Source organism: Podarcis liolepis (genome assembly GCF_965112155.1).
Source record: "Podarcis liolepis genome assembly, chromosome: 8".
Classification (NCBI taxonomy): domain Eukaryota; kingdom Metazoa; phylum Chordata; class Lepidosauria; order Squamata; family Lacertidae; genus Podarcis; species Podarcis liolepis.
The window spans coordinates 38,798,923-38,817,941 of record NC_139560.1 but is presented as its reverse complement, the minus strand read 5'-3'; the positions used below and the strand labels follow the sequence as shown (position 1 = coordinate 38,817,941).

At 43.4% G+C, this 19,019-nt stretch overlaps 1 protein-coding gene across 5 annotated transcripts in view; it reads left to right on the top strand.

Annotated features, from left to right (window-relative positions):
- Positions 1-19,019, top strand: part of RP1 (RP1 axonemal microtubule associated) — a 182,902-nt gene that overhangs the window by 41,435 nt on the left and 122,448 nt on the right. For all 5 annotated transcript variants that reach the window (XM_083517865.1, XM_083517868.1, XM_083517867.1 and 2 more), the window contains 9 exons: positions 295-370; positions 2,094-2,170; positions 2,536-2,567; positions 2,922-3,051; positions 3,807-3,910; positions 5,699-5,872; positions 6,856-7,068; positions 9,186-9,363; positions 13,474-13,605. In XM_083517865.1, the coding sequence (XP_083373991.1) occupies positions 295-370; positions 2,094-2,170; positions 2,536-2,567; positions 2,922-3,051; positions 3,807-3,910; positions 5,699-5,872; positions 6,856-7,068; positions 9,186-9,363; positions 13,474-13,605 (1,116 nt within the window). The remainder of the gene's footprint in view (positions 1-294; positions 371-2,093; positions 2,171-2,535; positions 2,568-2,921; positions 3,052-3,806; positions 3,911-5,698; positions 5,873-6,855; positions 7,069-9,185; positions 9,364-13,473; positions 13,606-19,019) is intronic.

Genomic DNA, 19,019 nt, shown 5'->3' with positions numbered 1-19,019 from the left:
ATTCATATGTAGTACAAATAAATGGTCCACAGATGTGTGTTGATTATTTGATTATATCAGACTTGATTATTAGCAGGTGAGCATGTGCTCAGATTGAACGGAAAAGGTGAATTCAAGGTGACATTGAGTAAGATATATGTTTCGTTAGCCCTGTGATGACTCAGTTGCATATCTACAGCATCCCATGCATTGTTCATGCACATTTTATCTGGATCTTAGTAACAGTCAATTGTGTGTGTGTGATTAGTTCACTATTAAGAATGGAACCTTTATCATCTTCATAATTCCTCCTAGGAAATGGTTGGTTTCTGGAGAAAATTGTAGTCAAGGATTTTATTACCAGCTCGGATTATAACTTTGTGTGCCACAGGTTTGTGAAGTTTATAATTTTGAAAAAGATTGCGTTAACCAACTCATAATGTTAGACCTCATTGTACGTGATGATCAGCTACGATCTTCCAAGAACCTGTTGTTAAGTTAGAAGAATTGCATATTCTGAATTTCATAGAATCAAAGAATTGTAGGTTAGAAGGGATCCCAGGGGTCATCTAGTTCAACGCCCCAGCAATACTGTTTGTTTTTACTCAATAGTGAAGAAAATGCACTGAGACCACTCAAAGGCACACTCAACATTTATTATCTCACGTGATCCAGATATAGCCTTTAGTACTTAAAGAAGGTTCTGGGGCTTACCTCACAGGTTCTGAGAAAAGACCTGGCTCAAAATGAGTCTTCCTCAGCAGATTCCAAATATTTTATCATCTTTTGACAATTATTTGTATTTTCATTATAAAAGAAGATGTTTCTATTTGGTGAGGTTGGGAAAAGGCTTACTGTTTCAAAACATGAAGCAAAAATTTCAAGGATATAGAGCACCTGTTATATGCATCTACTAGTCAAATACTATGGGTGGTAACATTGCATATGATCTTTTGATCAAATCATGGGGTGTAGAACCTGTGCCTCTTGCAGTATTGCTGGGCTACAACTTCCACTGCCTTTGCTCATTGACCATGCTGGCTGGAGCTGGAGCCTAACAACCTCTGGAGGGCCATAGATTTCTCAGTCCTCATGTAAGAGAGATTAGATATGCCACATCGCCCCCTCCTGGGCAGTAAGCCCCATTCACACCTCTTCATTAAACACAATGTGAGGGGGAAGTTCCACAGTTGCTTGTGGGGTGTCAGGGAATACAAGTAATTATTTCTTTACCTCAGTCACCCACATAAAACAATGAAAGCAGAACTCACCCTCTTTTCATAGACCTTAGCACAGGTCTACCCCCAGCTAATGTTCCCTCTCAAGCTTTGGCCATCCTTTTTTATGGAGGCTGTATTGCATGAAATGTTCTAAATATAATCTTGTCCATGCAAACCAGTACTATGCAAGTTTATTTGGAAGTAAGTCATTTGACTGCAGTGGGACTTGCTGCTCTCAAATAAGGCTGCTCCCAAACAAGGGAAATCCAGCCAGATTTTTTTTAAAATTATTATTATTATTATTATTATTATTATTATTATTATTATTATTATGGTGAGCAGGATTTTCACAACAAAACATTATTAATGACCCATTCATATTTGTTTGTTCTTTTACCCATTCATTTCCTTTAACATACAGATTTTTATCTTCCTATATTAATGCTAGCCCCCAATCTATCAATAGAAATCACACACTGCTCAAGAGGTTAATGGCTTCATCCAGTAGAGATCTTTCAGTACAGTTTTAATTTTATGGCAATCACTTTTTTTTCATAGACACAAGAATTGTTTGTGCTTGTAATTGTGTTTGTAGTAGCTTTTACTCTTCACATAGCTGTGCACCAGTTTTACAATACTGAGATTAAACTTTCTTAGGGGGAAATACTCATTATTAAACTTCTGAAAGAGAAGTTAACAAAATGTTGCTCTTTTAAAATATTTGTCTTTTCCTAAAGGTAGACCTTTATCTGGTCCCACAACCATGTTTCTGATATGTAATCTAGAGTTGGCCAAACTAATAACCCAGGTTCATTTTAATATACCGTACTTGAGTTTATAAAGAGCAGCATGGAAATATGTATTGTTGTTATATAATGTGTTTTCCCCCCAAAGGTGGCTAGATCAAGGAGAAGATGATGGCAAAATTGTTAGAGAACTGTATGTCACTCTTGATGACACATTTGCTGGGAGTAAGTATAAACCACTGGCAGACAAGAACATTTCATGAGCCATGGCACTTTGTGGTGTGTCTATAGAAGGTCACATTCTGGGTGTTTCAATGTTGGTTGTGCATGCAACCAGTATATAATTTCTTTGATATTTAAGGTTTAGCACTGATACCTGCTTCAAAGCCTTAAGGCTTAATCAGTCTGAGATTGTATTCTTATGCATGTTTAGTTGTGAGTAAGCCTAACTGAATGCATTGGGACTTACTTCCAGAGCAACATGCGTAGGACCACAAAGTTTCCCTGGAATTATATAGGATTTAAGTCTTGTTGATTCTAGTAAATTTGCCCCTTAGACTTTACTCATATTAGTGTTTTTATTTCTGTAGGACAAGAACTGGAAATCAAAAGAGCAGAAATGGTAAAATTCTACCTTCTATCCTTTTTTTTAAAGCTTTAAACAAAATTATTAGACCCGTTTAAATCATGCTGTACAACATCTGTGGCTGTCCATGTGTTTCGCACAAGCAGTCTTTGGGAGGGGCCATAGGTTCGTAGTAGAAATGGGCACTGTGCAAGCACAAGGTACAGTCCTTAATTAGCATCTCCAGCTAAAAGGTCATGGGTTGTGGGGCTAAAACGCTTCTGATGACACCCTGAAGAACTTCTGCCAGTCAGAGCAGACAGCAATAGGCTGGTTGAAATTTATATTAATTCAGTGTAGGATACTTGATGTGTTGCCGTTTGTGTGATGATTTGTTGTCTGCCTTTCCAGTGGGCAGCTGAAAAGTGGAAATTTCAGAAAGGCAATACACTTCAGTTTTACAACAAGGTATCCCATGGATTCATATGCCTGTCTCCTGATGGAACTGTTCATGCCCGTGGTGACAAGAAAGATAAATACGGTAACTTTGTGGTCTCATCTTTGTGAGCATGGTAAATTTTTGTTAACCCTTGTTGTGAAGAGGACTCTCTAAACTTTTGTAGATGTACAGTACAGAGTTAAGACAGTAGATTATTTAAACGAAATTCTTTGTTTTACACACATTACACATATTAAGGCTAAGAGGAAGGGGCAGCTCCTTGAGCCTTTGTTGTATGGGCTGTAGAACCACACAGAAATGCTCACATTGGGCTTGTGTAGCTTCACAAATGAGAAGCAGCAAATATCAATCCTGGAAATTGCTCTATTCATCCCAGCCACTTTCCTCTGTAATTCTACACGTGTGTGTGTGTGTGTGTGTGTGTGTGTGTGTGTGTGTGTGTAGAAGGTAGCTTGTAAGACCTAAGTGCTGATAGCAGCAGTGTACACTACCTGCTTAAAATGCAGCAAGGTCATTTCTCCACACTGTGATTCAAATTGTATCTTCACATCCTTGTTTGTATCAGTATGGCTGGGTGTGTTTCGATGTCACCCACTGTCTAGTCACACTAGTGGGCAAGGATAAACAGTCCTGAGAGAACAACATTGATATAGCAATTTCACCACCAGGACCATCACCAGAGAATCTAAAAGCCTCACATTTTATCTGTGAGAGGAACAATATATTTCAGAAAGAGTAAACTTCATGCTGTCTTTTGGGTTTTAAGAATGAGAACATCCCAGACAAAATGCTATGAAACAGCTGATCAGGTTTTTTTGCTTCTGTTTTTTTTAAAGGTCTTTTCGATGTGGCCATCAAAAAAGGAAACACATGTGTGTTTAAAAGTCACCCAGTGCCACACCTAGCCCTTGGCTTTGCTCATGGTTCAGTTGCTGGAATGGTATGAAGCTGCCCAGGTTTTTCCCATGTGCCTATGAATTTCCAAAAATGTAAACTGTATCGCAAATATAGTGGTCACCAAAACCAGACGTATGTGATGAATCTCATGAACCTTGCCTCCCCACCCCCATTTGTAATCAGTTTTTTGTTTATAAATAGCTAAATATCGAAATATTAAGAAGTTTGTTTTCAGGATGAGATTACAGGAGACAAATTGTGCCAGTATATTTCAAGTGACTATTCTCAAACTGTTGAAGCCTTCAGGATTTGTCCCTGAAAATGTGTGATACGTACTATTTTAGAGTGAATAATAAGAAAGAAGTAAAATTGTTGCTTGTTTTCACTATTTAAAATAGCAATGTAGCTTTCTTTTATGCATTCTCACTGAAGCATAGTGGGAAAGCTATATTTGTGACATATTAACAGTTCTTGAGGGCCTTTTGGATTGAAATCATGCAGAGAAAGTGGAAATAAATAAAAGGTTAATACCTTACATTTTGTGGGTGGGTTTGAATTACCGTACTTGGCTCCATGATTTTTGGTTCAGTCTTTTCTCTTTGGCATAACCAAAACTACTAATGCTGCTGATATTGAGAATTTACAAAAAACCATACAGATTGCATTCGGTAGATAGGATGAAATATGGCAAGATCAGGAACTGATTAATATGCAGTGCAGTCTTCCCAGCCTGATGGGAGTTGTTGTCCAAAAACATCAAGAGAGCACCAAGTTGACAAAAGCCAACACAGTTAAAGGGAGAACCAGAGGGCAGTGGGGTGTGGTTCTAAAAAGCCTTGTACCACAAAGAGGTCTTTTTTGCCTAGAGTGTTTTATTCCAAAGCTGTGCACTGTGCTGCTGTATTTTTATACTATTGCATATTAGTACCCGTTATAATTTACTTAATACTATGCTCTTAGCATTCTAGCTAAGAGCACCATCCATAAAACCACAGCGATGCCTGTAATGCTGGAGGATTATCCCACAAATCATATTTGCTGGTTTGGCCTTAATAATGTCTGTTTTTTTCTTTATAAATACAATGTAACAGGATTTCACTCTTATAAGAAGCCACAGATAGTTTCTACTGGAGACAATGATAAGGTGGAAATCTTGAATTTGAACTGAACTGCCAAGAGACTTTGGTTCTAGAGTATGACCTTCTGATTTGAAGCCTTCTTTGTGACCTTTTGCAGCGTTGTTGTTGAAGGTGCTAAAGTACCCTTTAAGAAATAAGGAGAGGTGAAATTCTCTGGATACTTTATATCTCCATAATAAAAAAATTCCTTCCAGTAGCACCTTAAAGACCAACTAAGTTAGTTCTTGGTATGAGCTTTCGTGTGCATGAACACTTCTTCAGATACAGTGTATCTGAAGAAGTGTGCATGCACACGAAAGCTCATACCAAGAACTAACTTAGTTGGTCTTTAAGGTGCTACTGGAAGGAATTTTTTTATTTTGACTATGGCAGACCAACACGGCTACCTATCTACTACTTTATATCTCCAGATAGCGAAATCTGAGACTTGAAATCCTGCAGCATCCAGCAGCGTCAGAATGCAAGCCTGAAGGCAACAGAAGAAAAATGTCCCCATAGAAACTAATGTGTTAAGGATTTTATAAATTGTTGAACTAAATAACGAATAATAAATGAATAACTGCAGGGTGATCTTTGGTGCTTATGGCAATCTGCAGTTGGCCCTGCAGTTTGGGTGCAAAGAAAACCATTACTTTTTATCTGGCTCAGTTTTCAGTCTAATATACTGACTAGTCCCATCTTGCCCTTATTAGAACAATGGTGACGTCCACTGTGAGCTGCAGGTTCACGTTCAACCAAATCGTTGCGCAATTCTGGAATCTGCCCAGAACCCAGGGCAAATGGTGACTTTCAGTCTCCAAGGCACTGTAGCTGATGATGCCACAAGCTATGCAGGACTGACAAAGGAGTTTGTAGTTCATGTTAAGGTAAGATTGGAGGAGAAAGGCAATTGGGTGGTGTGTGTCATAAGCCAGTGCCTTAACTGGTTTCAACAGATGAGAGAGATCTCTCCACCCACTAGGTGGAGCTGAAGACTGCAATCGTCAAAATCACTGTGTGAGGCTAGGGTTTCTTTTTAAATCCCTTTGTTGTTCCTTGTGGCCCTGAATAATTCTGCCATAAACAACCAAAAGGCAGGTGAGGTTGTGTGCGAACACATATAAAAACAACCAAATCTGGTATGTAGGACTGCTTCACACTTTGTGTGTGATTCCCCCCCCCCCCTTTCTACGTGGAAATAAGATCTATTTTTTTAAAAAGCTGTCACTTGCAAAGTGGAGCACAAGTTTTATTTCCCTGTGAAAAGATAAACTTCCCACATAGGTTTTTATTTAATTGGAGCAAAATAAATATGTGTGCCACATTTCACAAGTACCACATTTGTCTTAGAGCTGAGAACTAGGAAATATTTAGGCTTGGTTTTAAGCAAGCCACTATCTCTCAGACCCCCTCTCCCAGCATCTACTAATCCGGCTGAAGTAAGTGGAAGTGCAATCCTACACATGACATCTCCTCAAAAGTAAGTCATAGAATCATAGAATCATAGAGTTGGAAGAGACCACAAGGGCCATCGAGTCCAACCCCCTGCCAAGCAGGAAACACCATCAGAGCACTCCTGACATGGTTGTCAAGCCTCTGCTTAAAGACCTCCAAAGAAGGAGACTCCACCACACACAGTCCCAATGAGTTATTTGACACTTACTTCCAGGTAAACTGGTATAGGATTGCAGCCTTACTGGCTTGTATCAAATGTGTAGGAGACCTGGCACCATAAAAAAAGGAAACATTTTGTGATTTGCTGTGGGTAACAAGGATTGGAGAGTCACTGCACTGGGATGAAGGGTGAAGAAGTAAAGAGCTGTTTGAAAGGCCATATTATTTACAGTTGGTTCTTTTTGCTGATTTCTAGGGAGTGTTCCACAACAGTGCCATAATTTTGCTCAATACTAGCTACTGCCAGTCTCTCTGCCTGAGGCCTGATGGGAGCTGCAGTGGAGCAGGAAATCAATCTGATGACTCTTACTGGAGAGTACATAAAATCAGCTCTGGGGTTTGCATGTTTGAAAGTGTAAAAAACCCAAGAATGTATCTGAGGATCAAGGATGGGCAGTGTAATGGAACGGTAAGGAGCTCTTTTTCATGCTTTCTCTGTGGATGTGGACATAACTTGCCACAAGAAGAAGCAATTTTAAGTGTGCTAACATAGAAGAATCTGGCTAAGACTTGACAGAACTATGATTCCCCCCCCCCCCAGAAATATGGTAAAGATTATATGAGACAGGTGTCATAATATGAAAGAACCACTGTGTAGGGTGGGATTCCTGGGAGGAATGAGGCAGGGGTGGAGCAAGGTGGAGACAGTGGGGGCCTATTGCCCCGGGTGTCATCTCAGAAGGGGGTGACATTCAGTCCGTTGCCCGCCCATGACTCCCGCCTACTCTGATCCATCTGGGATAGAGTGGGAGCTGTGGCAATCCCCCCTTCCGCCTTCGTTTTTACAGCCCTGCACTCCTGGTATGGCATGCAGGGAGAGGACATGAAGGAGGCAGGCAAGCAACAACAACAAAAAAAAGCTCAACAACTTAGGCCAGGGGGCAGCAAACTTTTCCAGCAGAGGGCTCACTGTCCCTCAGACCTTGTGGGGGGCCGGACTATATTTTGAAAAAAAAATATGAATGAATTCCTATGACCCACAAATAACCCAGAGATGCATTTTAAATAAAAGGACACATTCTACTCATCTAAAAACACCCTGATCCCTGGACCGTCTGCAGGCCGGATTGAGAAGGCGATTGGGCCGCATCTGGCCCACGGGCCTTAGGTTGCCTGCCCCTGCCCTATATGAACCAACCCAGGCCTTCAAACATCATTGGAGGTCCTTTTTCAGGTGCCTCCTTCTGAGGTGTGGCAACACGAAAGCAGGCCTTTTCTGTGGTGGCTCCCTGCTTGTGGTATGCTCTCTCCAGGGAGGCTTGCCTGGCACCTTCACTACATATATTTAGGTGCCGGGCAAAAACATTCCTCTTCTCCCAGGCCTTTGGCTAATTAAATAATCTATGGCCTTTTGAACTGTTATTATGTTATGTATTTTTGTGTTTTAATATTGTAAACTGCCCTGTTATCCCCAGATGAAGGGCAGGGTAGAAATGTAATAAATAATAATAAAAACAGGAAAGCTTAAAACTTTTTTTTACAAAACAAGGCCTGTTTTATTCTGTAAGGGGTTATACAACAACCTTTGTAACAACCACAGTTATGTAAAATGTTTCAGATAGTCATGCTAATAGTTCCTGTAGATAGAGTGTGCCTACCTTATGAGTCTCTCTCCTCCCCATGGATCAAATTGATTAACTGCGGGTTTCTTGATAATAATAATGTTAAATCTGGTTTTAAGGTCAGTGCAAATTGCTGATTAAAACTGGATGGCTGCCTATAATATGCCTGAAGTATTGCATCTAATAAGTATCAGTAGATCTTTAGTAATGTGAATGTCAATGAATATACTGAAATGGCCATTATAATGTTGTGTCAAACAGTACTATTAATAAGATGGCTGAGCTCTCAGGCTCTTAATAATGGCTTCTTCAGAATAGAGATAGACTATTAGAAGGATAAATAGTAATATTACTTTAAGTATTATCCTGGGAAGCCAGTAGGAGACCTGTTATTTTGGAAGCTGTGTCAGATTCTACAGGAAATGTTATGTTTAGAAATCCACTCCATGTTTTAAAGTCGTTCAGTATACCAAATTTGGAGCAGTTCTTTCTTTGGCGTTACTTAGGGTTTTGCTCTTTGTAGGTTGAACAGGGTCAAGCCGCCATGAGAGATTTTGGTAGGCTGTATTCTTTGTTTGGTTTGCACAGATTTATTTAATTAATCAGATTTATTCTGTCTTTAACATCTTTTCTGCATCTTTTGACCACTGAACTGCATGTTGAACTGTATATGAATGTTGAACTGTATCTGAAGAAGTGTGCATGCACACGAAAGCTTATACCAAGAACTAACTTAGTTGGTCTTTAAGGTGCTACAGGAAGGAATTTTTTTATTTTGTATATGAATGCTTTAGCCGAGATTCCTTCATTGCAGGGGGTTGGACTAGATGACCCTAGGGGACCCTTCTAATTCTATGATTCTATGAACTCCCTTGCCTTAATGAGAAATTTACCAGAAAAATAATCTTTGTATTGATGTGTGGACATTCAGCTGATTTCTTGTTATTATGCTGCTTTCTTACAGGGCACAGGAGATGTGGACTGTCATTTTAAAGTGGAAAAGAATTTAGAAAGTGGGTCTGTAAGCCTAGAATCTGCACGAAACAGAGGGATATATGTAGGTCTCCTGCCTAATGGTCAGACCAAACCAGTTGTTCACACTGGAGAAAGCAACATTTGGTTTTACCCGCAAGTTGTCAAATGTATGTCACATTCTAAATGGTTGGTCTTTTACATTAAAAATATTGTTTGGAGTCTTTTTAGAAAGATAAAGACAGTGATTGAAACTAAAGATGAAAACTGTATTTGAGGCACTAATGCAGGGCTTGTTTATGAAGCATTTGCTCTATCGTACTGCAATAATCAAACATTAATACTAGTTTAATTAATGCAACTCAGTGTTATTGTGTTGATCAGGCAGCCCAGGTGATTTGCAGGAGCAGCCCAGGTAAGAGACTGTGCCATTTCATGTATCCCATTGCAGTTTCTCAGTATGCAGTCTACAAAATATACCATCCTAGAACCAGGCTCAGTCAAGAATTGCATTTAGATGGACACTTTTAGTTGAACATAACTGTTCAGAGCCAAACTAGAGTTTGGTGATGCAGTCCTTCAGAATTCCACCAGAGGGCTGGAACCTCTCTCTGATTGGCTACCAAGACAGCTAACCAAATAGGAGGTGTGGAGCAGCACTTTGGGAGAAGCAGTTTCTGAGGGAGTTTTTAGACAGGGCTTTATTTGAGATGGGAGACAGGTATTAGGACAGGGTTTGTCTGAGGGGGTTTGGTTCAGAATTGAGTTTAACATCTGCTCTGAGGAGAATATCTATAGCTAGAGGAAGGAGCCTCATAGCTTAGGTAGTAAGACTGTAGTGAGTGTCTTGGGGGAGTATACAGACAGGAGTTAACTGGAGGGCTGAGTCTGAGCCAGGGGAGATAGCAGGTGTGCAGATACAGTCTACCTGGGTCTCATCTCAGTCAGGAGGGGAGAGATCTTCTAGAAAGAGAAGACTCCCAGACCAGTTAAAAAGAGTGTGGTGATCCCCATGGTATATTATACTACAGTGGTACTTCTGGTTACTTACTTAATTCGTTCCAGAGGTCCGTTCTTAACCTGAAACTGTTCTTAATCTGAAGCACCACTTTAGCTAATGGGGCCTCCCGCTGCTGCTGCACCGCTGGAGCATGATTTCTGTTCTCATCCTGAAGCAAAGTTCTTAACCTTAGGTACTATTTCTGGGTTAGCGGAGTCTGTAACCTGAAGCGTATGTAACCTGAGGTACCACTGTATTTGAAAATACCTCAGGCGAGCTAAGTTTTCACTCACACAAGAACCCAAAAAGATGACTGGTGGCAATTTAGAAATTAAATTAATTGGCGCAGCATACAATAAGTTCACTACACCAGTGTTTCCCAACCGGTGTTCCGCGGCACACTAGTGTGCCGCCGGACGTTGCCTAGTGTGCCGTGGGAGGGAGGCGGGCGAGTCGGGCTAATCCTCCGACGAGCTCCACCTCCAGACCCATTGCTCAAATCCTTTAACCCAGGAGGGCGGGGGGGGGGGAGAGAAAAAAGAAAGGGTGGAAAAAAGAAGGGGAAGAGAAAATATTTTTTTAAAAAAAGGAAAGAGAGGGAAAAAAGCGAGGGATGGAGGAAGGGGAATAAACAGAAGGGGAGGACAATGAAGAGGGGCGGGGCTTGGCAGGCAGCAGATAACTGGGGAGGGGGCGCGGCTGGCGGCGGCTCAAGGCAGGAAGGGAGGAGCTGCCTCGCGGAGAGTCTTGGGCTGCAGAGATTTCCCGTTCAGGAGCGCGGGAGGCCACGCCGTGGATGGGAATCTCCTCCTCCTCTTCCTCCTCCTCCTCCAGGAGAGAGGGTGGTCAGCCCCACCGAGTCGGGCCTGCTCAAGCGTGGGAGCCTATAGTTAGAGCTCAGCTCCTTTTCTTGCCTTCCCCGCCCCCCCACGGAGCACATTTTCCTCACCCCCCAACCCCCGCATGTAGAATAGAAGCCCTCCAGCCTCCACGGTGCACAAACTCTCCCCTCTGCAACGAAGCGCTTTGTTGCATATCTTTGGTGAGGTTTTTAGGCAGTCTTGGTGCACCTTAAATCAGCGCTAATTGCGCCTGGACGCAGTATTTACTTCCGAGTAGGCCCCCTTCTCCCCCCCCCCCCGGTAGCACCTGACGTTGCTATTCGTATCATCAGGTTTGTTTGTTGATAATTTAATTGTTTTAAAAGCATCATGCTAAAGAGCTCTCTCCCACCCCCAGACCCTTGGGCAAAACAGAAACACACACATACACAAACACAGAGATTGAGCCCTGCAGGTTTTATGAAATGAATGGATTCTGAATGCCTGTTTCAGTGGCTTGTCCGCCTTAGGCTGCTGGGCCAGACACCTGTTACACGGTGCAGTCCGTAAGCTGTGAGCGCTGCTACCTGCCGCCGAGACCACGTAACGACAGTCTTGAAAGACCTACATTGGCTCCCAGTACCTTTCCGAGCACAATTCAAAGTGTTGGTGCTGACCTTTAAAGCCCTAAGCGGTTTCGGTCCAGTATACCTGAAGTAGCATCTCCGCCACCATCGTTCAGCCCAGACACTGAGATCCAGTGCCAAGGGCCTTCTGGCAATTCCCTCACTGTGAAAAGTGAGGTTACAGGGAACCAGGCAGAGGGCCTTCTCGGTAGTGGCGCCCACCCTGTGGAATGCCCTCCCATCAGACATCAAAGAGATAACCATTACCTTCTATGCTGTTACTATTTTTTTATTTTTTTTTACATAAGTAAAAAGTGACCTTTCCCCATCTGGCATGGTGGTGTGCCTCGAGATTTTTTTCATGAAACAAGTGTGCCTTTGCCCAAAAAATGTTGGGAAACACTGCACTACACGTTTAACTGAGGGCAGTCAGTGGTGGTAGATCCATTACAGTTACTTTCCACTTAAGCATCATTAAGAGGCAATGTAGCACTGCAGCACTTTCTTAGGTGGACTAAGTAAGCAAGATTTAATGTGTGTGCACACACATCTGTCTATCTATATGCACATACTTTTATCTTAAGTATTACTACCTGGCCAGAGCCCTAGGGAAAGGATATATTTTTTATCATTCTGAAGAAATAATAAATGAATGCATGATCTTGCACCCAGACTTTGCTCCTGCAAAGTAACTTTGCTGATTTTCTTCTCCCCAACAACACCTGCTGCACAGTACTAGAGGGTTGGGAAGAAGTCACTCTGGGACTGCAGGATGTGAGGGGAATAGGCAAACATCAGCTTCCCCCTTTTGCTGGATCAAAGGCTTTCCATGGATGGAAACAGCCTTTCTATCTGTGAAAGGCAAAGTCTGGATTCATCCTGTGAAATGGTCTCATTTAGGATCATATTTAGGCCAAGCCATTAATCTCCTTGCATTTGTAACTATTCCTATCATGTTTTTTGACTTCCTGGGGGTATTGAGTTGGGGAAAATTAATTCAGTTGTTCAATTTGCATTTCTTGTCACAACTTGGCAAGTAGATGAGTGCTGAAAGCTCCTATTAGAGACTGGTGTGAGGGGTTACAGTATATGAGAGCAGGTAGAGAAGCTGCCTTGTTGTTCAGAGATGGGAGAAGGTTTGTTAGCTGGGCTGCAGAACCTGTCAGTGGCTGTGGGGCTGGACTCCCCTCCTTGACTGAAAAAACTGAGCTGGACCATGGATTCACTCAGTGGTACAGCCAGGCCCGGCCCCAGGGGAACTGGAGTGGTTAGACCTCTTCTCCATCATGACCAGATTTGATTATTGCAATATTTGTAAGTTTAAATTTTTCAATGGATTTTAAAAGTTGCAGCTTATTTCAAAGAAGATGTTGCCAATTTGAAATCTATAACTCTACATCTGATTCTTCTTTGCTGCTGCAGTATGTATAGGAGCAGAGCTTGGTGGACTGTGCACACATTTAATTTTGGATGAAGAAGGCTTATGGCAGTGTTTTCTTTTTAAAGAGAAGGAAACAGAATTATGTGGTAGTGGAATATACCTCAGGGACAAGCCACTTGAAGCATACATAGCTGATAACACATGACTTGGATTTCCAAAGCAGTAATAGGAATTTATTACCATCTCATTTTGTGTAGGGAGATATTAAGGAATGAGCTTCTAGGAGACCAAACTCAAATATGTATATCTTCCACAATGCATAAAGATAAAACATGCATTAATAATATGATATATTGAAAAACTGCAAGACCTATTGCCTTCTGGATTTTTGGGGACATTTCTAGAGAAATAAAATATGATGACCTTTAATCTTCCTTTTAATTAAATTTCAGTTGGAAGAGAGAAGCCTATGGGAACATCTGCAACGCCTGCTCAGCAGAAAGAAGTGATCAGAGAATGCAAACACCAACAAGCAGGAACTCAAAATTTAGTGTCCTACAGATGTCCGGATTCTCCTCCCTCAAGTAAGCGACCATGTAAAACAATAGCCTTATAGTGCAGCATTAATGTTGTCTTGCTTCAGTTTGGCACCTAATTGATGAGACTTGATTTTTCTTACCACTTAAGCTCTACAATGAGTTGCAGATGGTGACCTTATGCAGTCATAGAGCTTATGTCATCTGAAATCCCTCCAAGTTATGGCTAGAGATGGGCAATTTTTTTTGCTTTCTTTCACTTTCTCATTTTCCCAATCTTAAGTTCACTTATCCATGTTTCCACATCAGTTTACAATTTTTTAAAATAAAAGTTCTTATGAAAATTCATCACAACTTTTGTGCAGGTTTCTCCTACTACACACATTTTTCAATGCATGTTCCCCTAATATTCATCATTATGCAAAGCAATTTTTCCTAATACAATGTATTTTTCTTTTTTGTAAACAAATATATGCATTTATGTGCACATCCAACCCTAGTAGATGCATTTTTGTACACTCAGCTGAAAAACTGCATTGCAAAATCTGGATAAGTGTGAATTTCCATAGACAATTGTGTTTCAGTTCATGTATTCTTTTGGAAAGTGCAAATTAAGTAAGAGTGTCTTCAAATGTTGACTGAACTGAATTTTTCCACCATTCCTAGTTATGAACTGTCTGTCATATGGTGCTAGGCATTTGAAGCTAAGCTACTAGGAGATTGAGCAGAGCTTTGTTTTAGATAATTAATTCAGTCCACAATTCTTTGTTGTGTATTAAACATTCTTTGTACTCTTCTTGCACACAGGAAATTGTTATAGCTGCTTTTTTATCTTGAATCAGGATTGTATGTCTCTTGCATACAAAGTACATTCTCTACCTCTATTGTTGCTATTCTCCTAACATGTGTTCATCCAAACTGATTGGGGGAGGAGAGAAAAAAAAGGGAAAAAATGTTCTTATGATTGAACCCTGAGTAAAGTACAAGGTCTTTTCAAAATCTAAAGTAGCACGATTGTTCTCTTTGTGTGGATTGTGCTGGCTTCTATGTTATGCCTTTAGCCTTTAAGTTAACACAATCCTGATTTGTTACTGTAGAATTCACTCTAAGTGTCAATACTTTTACTCAAACGACCAATGTTTATAATGTTAGGAGTTACTTTCGAGCTACCCTTCTTCAAATGCAAGTGCTTAAGGCAAAAATTTAAAAAAGAGATAAGTCTGATATAGAACCTGCATACAGCTGGACTGTGTGAACCTGATAAAGTTTAATGTTCTTTCAAACAAAGGAGCATAAATTATATTATAAAGCATCTAGCCCCAAGAAACAAGGCAATGAAAAAATCAGCAAGAACTAGCTCACAATTTCAGCTAGGAAATATAAAGCAACTAGATTGCAAGGTTTCTGTCAGGGAACTGCCATCAGAGCATCAGGTGGTGGAGGGACTCAGGCAGGATGAAAGAGACTCAACTGCTGAAGCAGGGACCAGCAGGGGGAGGAGTGGGTCTCTGAGGGAATGCGAGCAGGAGGGAGGGCTCAGGGAGGCTTCCAGCGAGAACAGTGGGGAGGTATCGGAGTCTCCCATAGGGAGACCCACACCTCGCAGGAAACTGTCACGCCGTGAGTCCAGGAGACGCGTTTCCGTTAAGGAACTTCTTTGCTGGAAACGCTTCCGCAGACAGCCACTGTCGGACTCTACTAGTGACTAGAGCAGACATGTCTGAGGAGCTCCGTCACACACGGAGGTTTGTGGGGTCGCACAAACTCTGAGGGAGCACGTTTTCACGCACAAGCAGCTAATCAAACCCTCACAGCAGTCCGACAGTCTTTGTACGCTGCCTGTGCAAGAGAAGGCGTCATGAGCGAACCAACCGGAACCGGAGGAGCAGGGGCTGGAGCTGGTCCAAGCTTGGAAGATAGATACCGAGCGTTGGAGGTTCAACTGGCCCTGCAGACGGCGAGGTTGGAGGAGAGAAGGGCTCAGGATGCAGACAAGAAGGGGAGAGCCACGCAATTCCCCAGAAAGGTACCAGGATTGGTGCAGAAATTTGGGGGGGACCCCAAGGACTACCATGCTTTTAGGACAGAGATGCAATATGCCCTTAATGTGCAGTTCGATGAGTTCCCTGATGAGGAATCGCGAGTTGCTTTTGTAATTGGGCATCTTGAGAAAGGGGCTAGAGACTGGGTTCGACCCCTAATGGCAACGCACAATGAAATACTAAAGGACACAATGAAGTTCTTTCGTGCAATGGATATCATGTTTTCCAGCGATATTGAGGAAGGGGTGGTGCGCAGACAGCTAATGGCTTGTAAGCAGGGAAGTCGATCTGTCCGTGAATATTGGACTGAGTTTACCATGCTGATTCACAGACTGAGTTGGGATTTATCGGCGGCACCCGTTCAAATGCTATTTGAAGAAGGTCTTTCTTCGGGGGTGAAAGACGAGCTGGCACGGAGCCCCAGGGCGGAGTCTATGGATCAGCTGACCAAATCTGCGCTGACCATAGGAGCGCGGCAGGAGGCAAGAGCCTTGGAGAGGCGGGAAGGGAGAGGGGAACGTTGGAAGGAGTTCCGCATTCCAGACATTCCTGAGCCAGCTTTCCCGCCGGCAGAGCCGATGGAAATCGGAACAGCGCGCGCGCGCGCATTTTCAAAAACCAGCGAGGGAGCTAAGAAGGAGGGAAAGGGCCCCCGGAAATGCTATCTCTGCCAACAGCCAGGCCACTTTGCCAGAGTCTGCCCCCAGAGGAAGGAATGGCAAGGGATGGTGGGAGCTGTTGAGGGGGGAGAAGAAGGGGGAGCGGAGCAGGTAAAAGCCAACGCCTGGTTGCCACAATTGGGGCACTGCAGCCAGGCCAAAGAGCAGTGAAAGTGCCCGTGCCAGAAGCTCCTCGACCGGCTCTAGTGATTGAAGTGTCGCTAGAGCTGCAGAATGGGCACCCCCTAAAAATAAAGGCGCTATTGGACTCAGGCAGCTCCTGCAATTTTATGAGCAAGGAGTTTGCTGCTGAACACCAGATACAGACCATCCCTTTAAGCAACCCCCTGCAGGTGACCACGATTGATGGCAGGGAGTTGTTGGGAGGAGGAGTCCGCTTGCAGACTGTCCCAATGATAATGAGGGTGGCAAGGCACACAGAACTGATAGCGTTTAATGTGGCCACCCTGGGAGGCGCTCCCATTATTTTGGGAATGAGCTGGCTAGCTCTACATGATCCGCTGGTTGGCTGGCATCAAAGAGTGGTGTCCTTTGGTTCAGCACATTGCCTAGAACACTGCAAAGGGGAGAAGGGTTCAGCAGGGGCCCAAGCCACCCTAGCAGGGACTGAAGTAATGGGGAAGGTGAAGGTACCACCACAGTATGCAGATCTCAGCGACGTGTTCAGCGAGAAGGAAGCGGACCAACTACCACCTCATAGACCCTTTGATTGTCAGATCAATTTACTCCCAGGAGCACAGCTTCCCGTGGGCAAGTTGTATGCCATGTCAGACAGGGAAATGCAGGAGTTGCGAGGGTTCATTGACAAGAACCTGAAGAGAGGCTTCATCAGAGAGTCCAAAGCAGCAGGGGGGAGCCCAGTGTTCTTTGTGGACAAAAAAAATGCGGACAAGCCGAGACTTGTATGTGATTTTAGGCGGCTGAATGCAGTGACTGAACCGGTGGTGTTCCCTATGCCCAGAATTGATGATATTTTGACCAGGGTGAGGAAGGGAAAGATTTTCACCAAGCTGGATCTAAGGGGGGCGTACAACCTGATACGCATAAGGAAAGGGGATGAATGGAAAACCACCATGTTTACCCCTTTGGGGGCGTTTGAATACCTCGTTATGCCATTTGGATTACAAGCAGGCTCCGCGTGTTTTCAATCTTTTATGAACCACGTGCTGGGCCCTTTGCTCTACAAGAATTGCGTTGCCTTTCTAGATGATGTGTTGGTGTATTCTGAGAATGAGGAGCAACATGTGAGAGACGTCAGAGAAGTGTTGAGCAGACTGCAAGCCAACAGGCTGTGGGTCAAACTGGAGAAGTGTCGGTTCCATACCAAGGAGGTGGAATTCCTGGGGTACCGCCTGTCAGACAAGGGATTGGCCATGGATCCCGGCAAGGTACAGGCAGTGCTGGAATGGAAAACACCCAAAACCAAGAAGGATGTGCAGAGGTTCCTAGGGTTTGGAAACTTTTATCGTAAGTTCATCCGCAACTTCGCCCATCTGACGGCGCCCATCACTGACTGTCTCAGCAGTAAGAAGAAGTTTGTATGGACGGCGGAGGCGGAGCGAGCGTTTGAGGAACTGAAAAGGGCCTTCGCCTCTGAAGAACAACTTCTGCATGTGGATTTACGAAAGAAGCTAAGGGTTGAAACAGACGCATCTGACAGAGCCATAGGGGCGGTGCTTCTTCTGCAGCCGGGGAAGGAGGAGTCAGAGTGGCGTCCGTGTGCCTTCTTCTCGCGGAAGCTGAACAAATCCGAGAGGAACTACACGGTGTACGACCGAGAACTGCTTGCTATTCATGAGGCGTTCCGGAGATGGAGGCATCTGCTAGTTGGTGCACAACATAAAGTGCAAGTGTGCACGGACCATAAAAATCTAGAGTACTGGAGAACGGCGCGAGTGCTCAACCAAAGGCAGTTGAGATGGGCCCAAGAGTTCTCCAAATTTAACTTTGAGATTTGTTATGTGCCAGGCCCAGAGAATGTTAGGGCGGACGCTCTCTCACGCAAACCTGAATATTTGGAGGGGGAGGGAGCACCCGAAGAAACCCATATCATTCCAGAGGACCGCTGGGTGTGTGGGGCGACTTTGGTGGGGCAAAGGGAATTGATAGAGGGTACGGTGCAGGATGCATACGCCCAGGGGAAACTCAGGGATCTCAGAGGGGAGGAAGACAAATCCGGTGGTTTTGAGGAGAGAAATGGGGCATTGTATTATAAGGGAGCGTTATATATACCTGAAGGGGAATTGAGGGAGAAGGTACTCAAGCAGCTGCACGATAGCCCCACAGCAGGGCACTTTGGGCAACACAAAACCATGTGGCTGGTTACCAGGGAATTTTGGTGGCCCAAGGTCAGGGAAGATGTGCGGGAGTATGTGAGAGGGTGTGAACAATGCCAAAGAGCCAAGGGGGAGAGGCAGGCGCCGGCTGGTTTATTAGAACCACTGCCCACACCTGAGAGACCGTGGGAAGCAGTGGCAATAGATTTCATGACTGATCTGCCAAGGTCTAGAGGGAAAACAGCCATCATGGTTGTAGTAGACCTGTTAACTAAAATGGCCCACTTCATAGCCTGCTCACATGCGGTTACAGCAGAAGAAACCGCCAAATTGTTTGTAGAGAATGTGTTTAGGTTGCATGGCGCCCCCTTGAGGGTGGTTTCAGACTGAGGGAAACAATTTACTTCCAGGTTCTGGAGGAAGCTCATGAGCTTACTGCATGTAGAGGTTAATTTCTCGACGGC